Here is a 13,616-nt window from a genome sequence, read left to right on the forward strand (position 1 = left end):
AAGCACCTTTATTTTCCAAAGGGCATTCCCCACCCCACCCCCCCTCAACTTCTTGAAATAAATCCCTGTCAAGGAGCAATAAGCACTTCACAAAGGTATGTAGCTGATTCTTCTGGTTTACCATCCTGATCTTTTAAATATCAAGTAGGGCTTAGATTCTTGGTTATTCAGACTTCCAAGGAATTTAATGTACTATTTCCTGTCATGTAGGATAAAGCGATTCAGACTTTTCATCTTGCAGAAGGTTCAAAAACACTGTGAACACAACACAGTTAAAATATGTTCAGAAATCTATCCTTTTATGTCCTAGAATAGGAATAAGAACATAATAGAAAAAAGCTAATGTTCAAGAATTTGCGGAGTGAAGGACTAATCAGACCATGGGAAACAAAATTTTAAAAGAACTAAGTTAAAGTTGAAAGAAATACTATTCTTATTTAGACCAACTGCTCTAGAACAAAACTATGAAGAAAGTTTACATATGGACAATAAAGGAAGAGGAAGAGATTTGAAGAAAAAGCTAATACTGTTCTGAGCAAAAGAGAAAAAGTAGAGGGACATGATTTAAAAAATGCTTAGAGATATAAACCATCCAAATGTCCATCAATAGATGATGGATGAACAAAATGCATTATGTCCATACAATGGAATATTATCTGGCCATAGAAAGGAATGTATACGCTATGACATGGATGAAACTTAAACACTATGCAAAGTGGAAGAGCTCAAACTCCAAAGACCACATACCATAGGATTTCCCTCATATAATAGTCTAGAACAGAAGTCTCTTGAGAAAGTGGGCTAGTGGTTTTCTAGGGCTGAGGGTGAAGGTAGGGGGTGTAAAGTGATAGCTCAAAGATTCAAGGTTTCTTTTTTTTCCTTTTAAAAAGATTTTATTTATTTATTCATGTGAGACACACACACACAGAGAGGCAGAGACACAGGCAGAGGGAGAAGCAGGGAGCCCGACATAGGACTCGATCCTGGGTCTCCAGGATCAGGCCCTGGGCTGAAGGCCGTGCTAAACCGCTGAGCCACCCAGGCTGCCCTCAGGGTTTCTTTTCGAGGTGATATTCTAGGGGTGCCTGGGTGGCACAGTCGGTTAAGTATCTGACTCTTCGTTTTGGTTCAAGGTCATGATCTCAGTCGGGGTCCTGAGATCCAGCCTGTATCAGGCTTTTTGCTGAGCATGAATCTGCTCCAGAGTGTCTCTCCTTCTGCTGCTTATGCTCATTCTCTCTCTCAAATCTTTAAAAAAAAGTTCTAAAAATGATAGTTGCACAAGTCTGTAAATACACAAAGCACTGAACTGTATACTTTAAATGAGTGAAATCCTCATTTAAATCCTGTGAATCCTCAAGGTGTTTTTTTGTTTTAAATATGAATAGGGGAAGAAAAACTCAAATGCTAGTTGAGAACTAAATAGAATTATAAACTGTCTGAATATAATTAGAGTACCCTGGGGCTGCATCACCAAGTTTTAATTCTTTCTGAAACTGGGAGTTTACCTCATTCCTTAGGCATTAGTAAATCGAGCTTGTCACTTTGGATTTCCATGGAAATATTTGCTTTTCCTGTATATCATAAGATCAAGGTGTTAGGTTAGATAATGGCTCCAAAGATATCAGGTCTTAATTCGTAGAACTTGTGAACGTTACCTTATATGGCAAAAGTGACTTTGTAGATGTGATAAATCAAGAATTTTGAGGCAGGGAGATCATCCTGGATTATCTGGGTTGGCCCTAAATACAATCACAAGTCCCCATATAAGACGGAAGCAGGAAGAGGTTGGACTATAGAAGAGAAGGCAACGTGACCACAGATGCAGAGACTGGAGTGATATGGTCAAAAGCCAGGAAATGCAAACAGCCAGCTGTTTGCTGGAAGAGCTAAAGAGCTCTCCCTTTGGGATCTCTAGAAGGCACCAGCCCTGCCAGTGCCTTACTTTTTTAGCCCCACAAGGCTCAGGACTTCTAGCTTGCAGAACTAGAAGAGAATAAATTTGTCTTATGTCTTTAAGTGTGTGGTAATTTATCACAGTGCCAATAGGAAACTAATCAGCAACACAGTACTGTGTTGATCCTGGGTAGATATTGAGATGGATTGACCTAGCTTCTTAATATTTGGTGCTTGGGTAGTTTTGTTCATGAGGTCTAGTTATCTCTTTCTCATATATTTACCACTTTAAGAGGTGGGTCTTGATTTTAAATGTCTTGTCTTGCTTTCATACTCCAAGGCCCAATAAATTCTTTCTGGAAGAAGGGAGTTCTGTTTAGAAAAGTCCTTGCTCCCCAACCAGGAATATAGATTCCTACGTCCCAAAGGGTCCTTAATTAGTTCAACTCTATAGCTGAATAAAAAGAACCCTGGAAGAAACAAATGATCCACCCAACCTCATGTAGTTAAAGTAGTGGCAAATGTTCATGATTGATGGATGGCTACTAATCTTTAAAAATTAATATGTGGGATTTAATATCAACTTGCTGGAGAAAACAAATTTAAGCTGACATGGAAATGTTTAAGACTTAAAAGTTTCTAGTTGCAAGAATCCTATCATTACAGCTAGGGTTCCCTCTAGTTTTGTAGGCCACCTAGCAGGAACAAAAAAATCCTCTTAATTCAGACTTCTAACCTCTTTCATTTATGAATCAAGTTCTGTTAGCAGCTTCATAGGAGGTTCATTTTCTAGGACATAATAGTACTTTGTTCAAATGTAGGAAGCAGAGGAGGAGACTAGGGTAAATCAGAGGCGGTTGGGGGTGGGTGTCAGGATGGCCACCTGGAACAAGAAGAGCAGGACTGAAGAAAACATTTTCAGGTCCTAGAAGTTATTGGAGACAGTAAATAGGCAAAGTGCTCAATGACTTCTGCAGAATTCAGCGGATACCGCCATTTCCGAAAAAATGTCCATAGTTTGAGTCTTTCTAATGAAAGACACTATCTCTCTGCTATTAATGCATATACTCAAAGTAAGAATGAGGAAGAACATTTCCTACTTTGGATTTGGTGGCAGGGGAAAGACTCTAAGCTAGTATAAAAACGAGTATTAAAAAAGCTCATACCCTTTGTACCAATAATCATTTCTAGAATATTAATCATTCGTATGAGATGTGAATAATCCTATAAGCAAATATTCACTGCAATATTTACAATAGTATCTAATAAGGAATTTCTCATAGTATGTTTATATAGTAGAGCTTTACATAGTCATGAAACATTTATGAAATTTCAGGATATGATGTTTATGTAAAGTGAGTGCATGATACAAAACTAGTAAAGACTATATTCTTAACATCAACAACAAACAGCAAAAAACAGTAGATGGAAATAGTCATTATATGTTGTTTTTTTCCGGATAGAATTTGGAAGACCAAGTTGCAAAATGCATTTGTTGCCCAGAAGTGACACTTCAACAAAGTTTCCTCTAAATCCAGCTAGTCAGCAATCTTCATAGAATTGTAGACTATAGACTGTCAAAAGAATTTCTCCTTGCTTTTGACAGGCAACAGTGACAGCCTCTTTTCTCAAAATCTGTGTGGTAATGCAATTGCCTCATGGGTTTATACATGTTAGGTGTCTGAAAGTGGGTCATTCCTTTTACTGAGAGCAAAGGCAGGGCTATATTAATAGATCATGCCTTATTCAAGACCGTAGTCTGTTAACTGGCGTATGGTGAAGTGAATGCATTCTAACCTCCCCATGCTTTATAAAGCACATATTGGGTGACTACCCAGTAGCAACAACCATCAGCTAAGAATGCAACTTCACATGTGGGTAGTATGGTATCTGTTCATACCAATTAATCAAGTTTGTCTCCTGGGATGTGTATACACCTTTGAAAGAAGCTAACATCTAACTGGAAAAATGTGCTCCATATGGAGTTCTGAAGTTTAAGGTTTTTGAAGATTCTTTTCCAAAAGGTAACACAGGATTTAAAATTTTTATTTAAATTCAATTAACATGTTAGTTTCAGAAGAAGAGTTCAGTGGTTCATCAATTGCATGTAATAACCCAGTGCTCATTATATCACATGTCCTCCTTAATGCTCATCACTTAGTTACCTCATTCCTCCCTTCCCTTCCAGCAACTCTCAGTTTGTTTCCTATAGTTAAGAGTCTTATGGTTTGTCTCCCTCTCTGATTTAATTTTTCCCTCCCTTCTCCTGTGATCCTCTATTTTGTTCCCAAATTTCACTTGTGGGTGAAATTATATGATAAATTCCTTCTCTGACTTATTTTGCTTAGCATATAATACCCTCTAGTTCCATCCACGTTGATGCAGATAATAAGATTAATTTTTTTGATGGCTGAGTAATATATTCCATTGTGTATATATACCACATCTTCTTTATCCATCCATCTGTTGATGGACATCTGGCCTCTTTCCACAGTATTCTGTACATTGCTGCTTTGATGTATTAAAAAAATTCTAACACAGGTTTTCCTTGGTGTCAGAATTAATATACAAATAGTGTGGAATATGGTGAATCCATTGATGCAAAATTTGTAACTTGAAGTAAATTTTTTTCATCTCCCTGCTTTGAGCCCATTTACTCATTCCTAAAAGTAGGATGGATCATATTTAACTAAATGAACTTCTGTTGAGAATTCTTTATAGTTAGCTTTAAAGGCAGGCAGAAGCCAGCTGCACCTGAGTGGTTATTTTCCCCACTGTCAGAAATAGGCTGTTCATGAGTCTGACTGGCAATAGTTAAGACCTCAATTATTAGTAAGACAATGGACCAAAAGTGTCTCTTCACTGACTCAAGCCCTATATTTGCAACATGCTTATTAATGGAAAGGAAAAAAAAAAACCCAAACCCAAAAGATTTCTGGTCTATTTGAATTATTTTGCTGGCAGATTTGAGATTATTGCAACTTCTGTAGTCCGTTTCAACCAATTGTGCTGTATGTTTAGGGAAGCTCATCACTTTACAATCCAGGTCAAAATCTCTTCTAAATCTGTGTGTTCTTGGCATTCATTCTGGTAAGTCAATCAAAGTTGAATCCAATGGGTTAATGCAATGGAGTCAAGTTAGCCCCTGTACAGGCAAGTCATTGAAATTTCCACAGAGGTTTAATTTACACAACTTCGTGTATAAATCTTTGATCAACAACTAAGTGTATATTTGTCCTTTAGTTAGTTCAAAAAAATCCTCCGGCCACAGGAATCTTCAAAGTTTAGTTGATGTAACAGTTTCATTACCTCAAATCACAGGGCTCACTAACCTGAATGAAGCTCCCTGTGAGGGGCTGCACGCCTCCATATTTAGGGTGAATTCCTTTTTTTTTTTTTTTTTTTTTTTAGATTTTATTTATTCATGAGAGAGAGAGACAGAGAGGCAGAGACACAGGCAGAGGGAGAAGCAGGCTCCATACAGGGAGCCTGATGTGGGATTTGATCCCGGGACTCCAGGATCATGCCCTGGGCCAAAGGCAGGTGCTAAACCACTGAGCCACCCAGGGATCCCTAGGGTGAATTCCATTGCTTGGCAGCTGCAGGTAAACTTAAAGTACGGAAATCCACTCTTTTTTTTTTTTTTTTTTGAAAGATTTAGTCATGAAACACAGGCAGAGGGAGAATCAGGCTCCTTGCAGGGACTCGATCCCAGGACCTTAGGATCGCGCCCTGAGCCGAAGTCAGACGCCCAACTTCTGAGCCACCCAGGGGTCCCTGGAAATGCATTCTTGAAGATTAAAAAAAAAAGAAAAAAGTGTGTGTGGGGGGTGGGGTGGGGGGAGGTGCTAAGTTAGGGGGAAAATGAAAAATGCAACCCCTAAAATGTTTATACGGTCAGGCAGTTCTCTGCAGGAAGATTTCAGTTGAAGAAGTTTCACTCTTAAACGTTATTCTATGGAAGACCTAATACTGCGGGCGAGAGCGATCGCTTCCTTCTCCAACTATGTGGGGGGGGGGTGGCGTGGCGCTGGTACCTCAGTCATGGGAGCCTCAGCTGGTAGGTCTGGCATTGGGGGAGGGGGGGGGTCCGGCCCGAATCTTAAAATACAGGAACGCTCAGGGTGGGTTTTGTTTTTAAATCTGGGTTCTTGACGGATTCTTGGCCCCTTCACGGATAACAACGAAATGCCAATGTCTTGTGCGTTTCCTGGTAAATAACTTAAGTCTCCAGTGCCCCTGCTTGAGCTCTTACCTCTTGGCCGGGACGGCGGCCCACAGGACTAGATCACATGGGTCGCGGCGGGGAGCTGCTCGCTCGGTGGCTCATTTCCTTTCGGGGCGACGGGTTTGTGCTCAGAGTCCTTGGACTCCGAGCACGCGAAGCCCCGGGAGCCGCTTTCCGGGGCTGGAGGTCGGCTACCGCGTCCCTCCCCTCTTCCCTTCACGTGGTGGCCCGTGAGACCGGAGGGCAGCCTGGCGTTCTAGGGGGGCTCCCGGGGTCCCTCGGGCTGTGTCCTAAGCCCCTGTGTACCCTGAGGGACGCCGGGCTGGAGCTGTCCGGGTCGAAGGTTCACGCCGGCTGAGGGGCTGAGGGGCTGAGGGGCTGAGGGGCGGGGCCGCCCGCGCACAGCACGTTCCTGAGGCGCCCCCTCAGGTGCTTTCTCGAGGCCGCAGAGCCCGCGGGAAATCACCCCGGAGAGCGGCGTTAAGGGGCGCGGCGGCCGCCACCACGCCTCCCGCCTCAGGGCTCGCTTCCTACCGGGGGACAGGAGGGGCCGCCAGGGCTTTCCCGCCCGGGAGCACAGTTCTGCGCCGCTCCGCCCGGCCCGGCGGGCGGCTGCGGAAGCGCGCAGGCCCCGGGCTCCTGCAGCACCGGCCGACTTTCCGCTCTTCCCGGCTCGCTCTTCCGCCTGCGCCGCCGCCGCCGCCGCCCCCGCCCTCCGGCCGCCTCACAGGAACCAGCGCCCCTGCCGCTCCCGCGCTTCTCCGCCGCCGCCCGCCGCGGCCTGCCTTTTATAGGCACCGCAGCCAATGAGCGCTCTCCTTTCCTTCCGCCCGCCCGCCCGGCCAATCGCCGCGCCCCTGGTGTCATCTTCGGCTGCTCGGCCGCTCTCGGCTATTTTCGTCGTTGCTGGCTTTTCCAGGGGCTGCTCGCTCGCAGCCGAAGAAGCTGCCTTTTTTTTTTTTTTTTTTTTTTTTTTTTTCCGGGTTCGGAGCCGTTCCGGATGCTTTAGGCTGCCGGATGTCTGATCTCCGGATAACTGAGGCGTTTCTGTACATGGATTATCTGGTAGGTGCGGGGCCGGGGTGGCGTGTCGCTGCTCGGAACCCGACGTGCCCGATGTCCCTCCGCCTGGAGGAGCAGCCTTTTTTGCTTTCTTTCTTTGGGATGGGATGCCTTTGGGGTTCTTTTCTCCTGCAGCCTGCCGTGGGGCGGTGCGGGGACCCGGCGGGGCGGCGGGGGTGGTGGAGCTGACAGGTAGAGGTGCGGCCCCGGCCACCTCGCGGCGGGGAGAGGGGCGCGCTGGGGGCGCGGGCGAGACGGGGCGGCGGCGGCGGGGCGGCGGGGCGTCCTCTGCCCGCGACCCGGCTCCTGGCTTCCCCCTGCGCTCCCCGCGAAGGACTTTTCTTTCCGGGGAGGCTGGAGTTTTCGGCTCTCCCTCTAGCAGAACTCCAGGTACTATTAAAGAGCCATAACCAGAATGGCTCACTAAGTGCCCGGCAGCCCCGGTCATTTGGTTGTTATTAGGTCTCTAACGCTGTGACCTCGGTCGCGGCCAGGGTTTAAAAGCACATTACCGTAAAGTAGACGGGGCTAAACTACATCGCAGCCTGGTTGGGACTGGCTAGGGGCAGGCATTGTCCCACTGTTCCTGTCCTGGGCGCATGTGGCTTTTAACCCTGGATCCCAAGCCGTGTTTTTAGGCCAGGCTTGTGCTGAGAAGTTTAGGTGCGAAGTGTCAGCACGATGCTGGGGGCTGAACGTGGTTTTAATAATGCACTCGTGTTTTTATGGAATTATGCAAGCATGCTGTATTGTTCCAGAAATTCTGTTTCCCCAGAGCTGCGTGTTTGTGTTCCAGGGGCAGCTCACTGACACTGGCTGTGTTCGATCATGCACAATTACCAGGTTTACCTTGTCACAGCTCAAACTGCTGTTATGTGGAGTTGCAGTAGCTGGTTGAGAACATTGGCCCTTCTGTGATCTTGTTGGACACATGCAGTCGGTTTTACTGTAGATCGGTCTGGCAGAGATTTGCCAGTGCCTTCTAGGAATTAAACTTAATGCTGTTCTAAGAAAGACTGTGAAAGCTTTCATGATCAAGAAACGCTGGGCAAGGACGGTTTTTAATGTTTTCTTGTATTTGGACTCAGTCTATAGTTTCTATGAAGGAAACGTTTCCCCCTAAAGCTTAATGGCTTGTTTTTGTTCTTTTTTTTTTTTTTTTTTTTTGTGGGGAAAGGATGGTGATTGAAGTTAATGCATGACCTTGTGAATTGAGCAGAGATAAAAAAAATTGAGTTCAAATTCTGTTTTGTTCATTTGTTGATGTCAGTTATCTTTGTGATAAAGGGACATTATCCACCCACACCTGGAGCCAGTTAAGGAGGTTATCTGATTATGTGTGGTCTTTAAAATTCAAAGTGCCATGAAGGTTAAGAGTTGTCAAGTGTTTCTTAGATTTTCTAAGTCAAGGAACTGATTATTTTGTAGCCTGTCTTATAAGAAACAATACTACGATTTTGTTTTGCAGTCCACTCAAAGCCAAAGTTTGTTGAGGGTAATTCCAAATAGGAAAGGGTGACCTTACCTGTACTACCGAAAGCTAATTTTGGATACTTAAGTAGTTCCTAAAATCTGGTGGTTCTGATACCCGTATGTATTTCTTTAGTGGATGAGTTTTAAATTTACAAATAGTATCACAAAGCTGAGGTGCCAAAACCAGCAAACCATTTGGGGTTTGGGGATTGAAAACTGGTTAATTTCTAGTTGGATTATCTAAAGTTGGTGAATGTTAGTGAGACTTTTAGGGTACCTTAAAGGCAGATTAATTTCTTTTTCAGTTTATAACAGGTTTGTGTTAAAATCAGTGGGCCCCAAATTTGACACAGCCTTTGGGTTTCACCTGCCACATCCCCACACTCTATTGCATTGGTACTAAAAAATACCTTGTTACGTTCAGCTTTAAGAAAAACTCAACTGTAGTGAAACTGTTATGTAAAAATCATTGGCTAATCATTGAAGATGAGAAAAAAAGGTCTTCAATAAGTCAGTTTCTATGAGTGTGCCAAGTATCTCTTGTGAAAACATTTAAGAAAAGCCTTAAACATGAAGGCCAGTTTTTCTATCCAATTTCAGTTAAAAGAAACAACCCTTCAGAGGCAATATTTTGTATTTCTTAACTCTGAAAAAATGAATGCCATACATCATTCCTCTCTTCTTGCCTTTCAAATTGACTCATTTGCTTATATATAATCTTTATATGGTGTTGATTTTATTTCCCCCAGAAATTGGTTTTTAATAAATTCTGTTGACTGCATCTGGGATCTTGTTTCTAAAATAAGTTAATTTTCAAGTTCTTTGACTTGCAAAAAAAAAAAATGCTCCTTTCATTACAGTGAGATTGGCTCTTCAGATTTTGCTGAGCTCGTGGGCTAGAGTTCCTTGTCCATGTACTCGACAGGAATACTGGTGTATGCTATCTTTTTTTTTTTTAATCGGTGCTTGACTTTTCTTATTGCTGCTATTGGAAGCTGGAAGAAGGAGCTGCGTGTATGTATTGTCTATCCGTTGTTCTTTGGATAGGATGTCATCACTTAACCTTTTTTATTTGGAAGAAATTAGAAAGGAAAAGAAATGAGAGAAAGGTAGAGTGCTATTTTTAACTGCTTTTAATAGGACTGTGGGTATTGAAACAAATGACGAAGCTGATCTTTAAGGTTGCTGTTGATTTTTCATAAGAGAAATGTCCTCAATTACAGGTGACCAATAAGGTGAGGGAGAAGAGTAACTCCTTAATATTCAAGATAGGGGTTTTAAATCAGTTCAGGGATATAGTGGTAGTTTGCTAATTCTAAATAAATATCATCCAGTGTCCAGTATTTGTTGAACTGAATGAATGAGACTGAGGGCCAGTACTACTTTTCTCACCAGCTTCTAAACTGAGATGAGATAAAATCTGTTTGGATTAGGTGTTTTGTTCTGGGGAATGCAGAATGTATCCTTTACACTTCAAGATTATCAAGATACTCTTTTTAGCCTGGGTGGCAATTTAAATATAAAAATCTCATGTTTTCCAGTTAAGGAAATTGGCTTAGAAGGCCATACGCCTTTTCTTCATGATGGGCTTTAAAGGCCATATTCTTATCTGTCCAGTCCATGGGTAAAAATTTTGCTACTGTTCCAACAGGCAGAATTGGCCTCACTCTCTTTTGACAGGTAGAACTAGTGAGACCATGTGCAGAGCTTTTTGAATAAGGTAGGAGAAAATCAAGTTGTAATGAAACCCATCTACCAGGTTTTCCTTGAAGGTTGGACTAGATCAACTTCTAGGTTCCTTTCGGTTTCAAATTTTTCTTTTTGCCCTAGCTCATGTTGATTGGTTAGAATTTTACCCTTTTCCCCCTTCTGCCATCAAAACAGTAAAATTTGGTCTGCTTTGTGTAATGCCTAGGATGATTAAATGAGATAATGGAGGGAAAGGGATTTATAAACATTTTTTCCAGATATAAAATGTTAATGTATTATGATTACATTGCTTATTCTTCTATCTTAAGACCTTAATGACTTCTCTCTGGTAAATGCTGGGCTAGCTTCTAAACTAGTGCCAGTATATGGAATAGACTTAAAGTGGTAATCAGCAGGCAAGATGTCATAAGATCCTTGAAAATATCAAAATGTGATTTTTGTAAGTATCAAAAACAATCTGTAATTGATTCCACAGATATTCATGGAACCCATGCTTTGTGCATGGCCCTGAAAGTCTTGGAGGGATGAGCTCCCAGCTGAGGTCTCCCTGCTGTAGGACTGCCAGGCAGGTGGCGCTAGGAGTCAGTCAGTGGCAGGACAGGTATCATAAGGTGCATCGGAGAGGGGGCAGCTTCTGGTGTGCCCCTGGCTTTCTGGTAGGTTTCTCATTTTACATGTTCTTGTTTCATTGTGAACTAAAACCCAGAGTTATGGGTTTTAGTGTGACAAACGTGACAACTGAAAATGTGACAACTGAAAATGGTTGATTAGTCTTGGATGCTAATAGTTAACTAATGATCACTGCATTTGTATATTGTGTTTGGAATTTAAGGCCAGGGTTCTTAATTTCCCATATAGATTGGTGAACCTGACCTAGTTTCTTGGTCCTAGGCTGTACCTGCCATTATACATATTTGTGTGTCAAGGCACCTGGCTGGCTCAGTTGGTTGAGCATCTGCATTTGGCTCAGATCATAATCTCAGCGGCCCGGGATTGAACCCCACGTCAAGCTCCTTGCTCAGTGGGGAGCCTGCTTCTCCCTCTGCCCTTCACCCAGCTTATGCTCTTTCTCTCTCTCAAATAAATAAATAAAATCTTTAAAAAAAATTGTGTGTCAGTGGGTAGGATAGGTCAGCATAAGTACCAGCTCATCTACAGAATAAAAACCAACTGACCAAGAACAGAATCTCATGATCTACTTCAAAGAACTAGTCAACTGTAAATGTGCCTATTTGAGAAGAGGAGTGAAGGCACGTTTGGATTTTATCTGGTGCTCAGTTAAATTTAAAGTGTGCTATTTTTAACCCTTAATGACTCTGAACATTTATAAGTTGTATGTTCTGACTCTGGTCAAATTGACTACAACACCAGGCCAAACATTTTTTAGTCTTAACTACAATTGGAGAGTTCTGTAAATATTCTTTTAATTATAAGATTAAAATAATGCAAGCACAGATCTACCATCTGGACTTGTCATGGCAAAAAAGTTTGAAGAACGTCTGTACCATTAAGCAGGAACTCTGATGTAGAGGCATTAGTTCTTTTTCTCCAGCTGCTTTTGCTACAGTCTTAAGTCTTGATGTGGGAGTCTATGAAAAGACCCACAGGAGAAATGATACATGCCCTCTGGGAGCCTAAGGCATGTGTTTGTTGGCATGCTGGGGTTAGGTATGGTGGAGGGAGTTAAGCATGAGTTGTGAGGGTAAGTCAGTTAACATTTATTGAGCACTTATGGTGTGCCAGACAACTTTGTAAATGCTTCCCTGCGTAACAGCATTGAAATGAGGCTCAGAGAGATGGTGTCCTTTACCCAAGTTCATACTGACAAATAATAGAGCTGGGGTTGTGGCTTCCCTTCCAGCCTGGTGTTGAAGGTATTGGGAGACTATTGACATTTTTACATTGCACATAGATACTATGCTGCTGTTTAAGTGAGGCTAACAAAACCAGGGGCCTTGAGGAGGCTGACTGATGTCCCCTCCTTCTCAAGGACTTGGCTTTGCTAAATGACTGGATATAAAGAAATGTGTCCTGAGCTTCCTGTCCTACAATGTCCTGACTCTGGTCACTGAGTTGATGGACTTTCAGCATCTCCTGTTTCATCAAGTGACCACAAATGGATTGCTAGGGCACCTCTTTCAACCCCCTTCTGTCACTGCAGGGGCACCTTCTTGCCTGTCACAAGTTCTTTTGTGAAGAGGTCACTGAGACCAAGGGCCTAGTTGTCAGATAATCTGACTTCTGCTGGGCTCCTTTACCACGTGCTGCCTGGGGAAGGGAGGTCATCCCAGCAGACACTAGGCCCCAAGTAGCCTCTTGCTTACAGATTTCAGTTGGGCAAAGTCCCCCGAAATTCACTATAAGTACTTTATTTCTGAGGTATACTGGAAAGAAGGAAAGATTTTTAAGGAAGTTCTGGTAAGGGTATCACAGAGAACAAGGAAACAGCAATTTCCTTTGATAACTTCTCACAAATTGAATTAGTGGTGGGCTTTTATTTTCAAGTCTACAGTCCCTTTTAGTTCTGCTGTGGCTCTCCCCCTGGCATCTACCCAAATGCTTCCAGTGTTTGGATGAGTCTAGGAAGCTCAGTTCTTGTTGACCTTCATTTCAAGTGTCTACAAAGTGTTTGAGCACTTCTACTTGTAGCAGGGCTGCCTTCAAGTGCGTGTGGCCATGGGGGATGAAGTTTCGAAGGGCCCCACACCTGGTTTAATGCTCCGTGGTAACCACTGTCGTAATCTTTGATGTTTTACAAACATTTTCATTTTACGCTGGGCCTCAAAAATCATGTAGCCAGTTCTGACTTCTAGTGCTAAAGACCTGTGGATAGCCCTTGAATGGCCCCAGGGTGATACCATCGGAGTTTGGCACCTGCGTCCGGCAGAGTCTGGGACTATCTTGATCACCACCACCAGAAACAGAGGGGACTGTGTACCGAGTATGGTGCAAAGTGGTTTATTCCTGTCACCAAACTTAATCCTCCCATCAGTCCTATTGACCAGATGCTATTGACTTAGAACACAATGCCTTAGAAAACAGGGAAGTTGAGGCTCAGTGAGGTGGTGTGTTGGCCAGTAGAATGTCAAGGCTAGGCTATGAGCCTAGCTTGGGGGATTCTAAGCCCATGCCTGGAAGCAATCAGTATTGCCTACCTGCTAATAATTGTTGAGAGGACTAGTGAGTGGAGCAGCATGAATCAGACACCATGCTGGCAATCAAGGGATCACTTGATTGCTGTCCCCTG

The 13,616-nt window shown here is 43.2% G+C and overlaps 2 protein-coding genes across 4 annotated transcripts in view; one reads left to right on the plus strand and one right to left on the minus strand.

The window, feature by feature from the left end:
* HSPB3 (heat shock protein family B (small) member 3) overlaps window positions 1-7,898 on the minus strand; it is a 136,085-nt gene extending 128,187 nt beyond the window's left edge. For both annotated transcript variants that reach the window (XR_013378498.1, XR_013378495.1), the window contains exon 1: window positions 6,152-7,898. The gene's annotated coding sequence lies outside the window, so the exon portion shown is untranslated. The remainder of the gene's footprint in view (window positions 1-6,151) is intronic.
* Window positions 7,024-13,616, plus strand: part of ARL15 (ARF like GTPase 15) — a 397,557-nt gene continuing 390,964 nt past the window's right edge. Inside the window, exon 1 of one of the 2 annotated variants that reach the window (XM_077895994.1) lies at window positions 7,024-7,189. In XM_077895994.1, the coding sequence (XP_077752120.1) occupies window positions 7,142-7,189 (48 nt within the window). In that variant the 5' untranslated portion in view covers window positions 7,024-7,141. The remainder of the gene's footprint in view (window positions 7,190-13,616) is intronic. The other variant, XM_077895995.1, reaches the window with a different exon arrangement.

This window comes from Canis aureus, chromosome 4 (assembly GCF_053574225.1).
Source record: "Canis aureus isolate CA01 chromosome 4, VMU_Caureus_v.1.0, whole genome shotgun sequence".
NCBI classification, from domain to species: domain Eukaryota; kingdom Metazoa; phylum Chordata; class Mammalia; order Carnivora; family Canidae; genus Canis; species Canis aureus.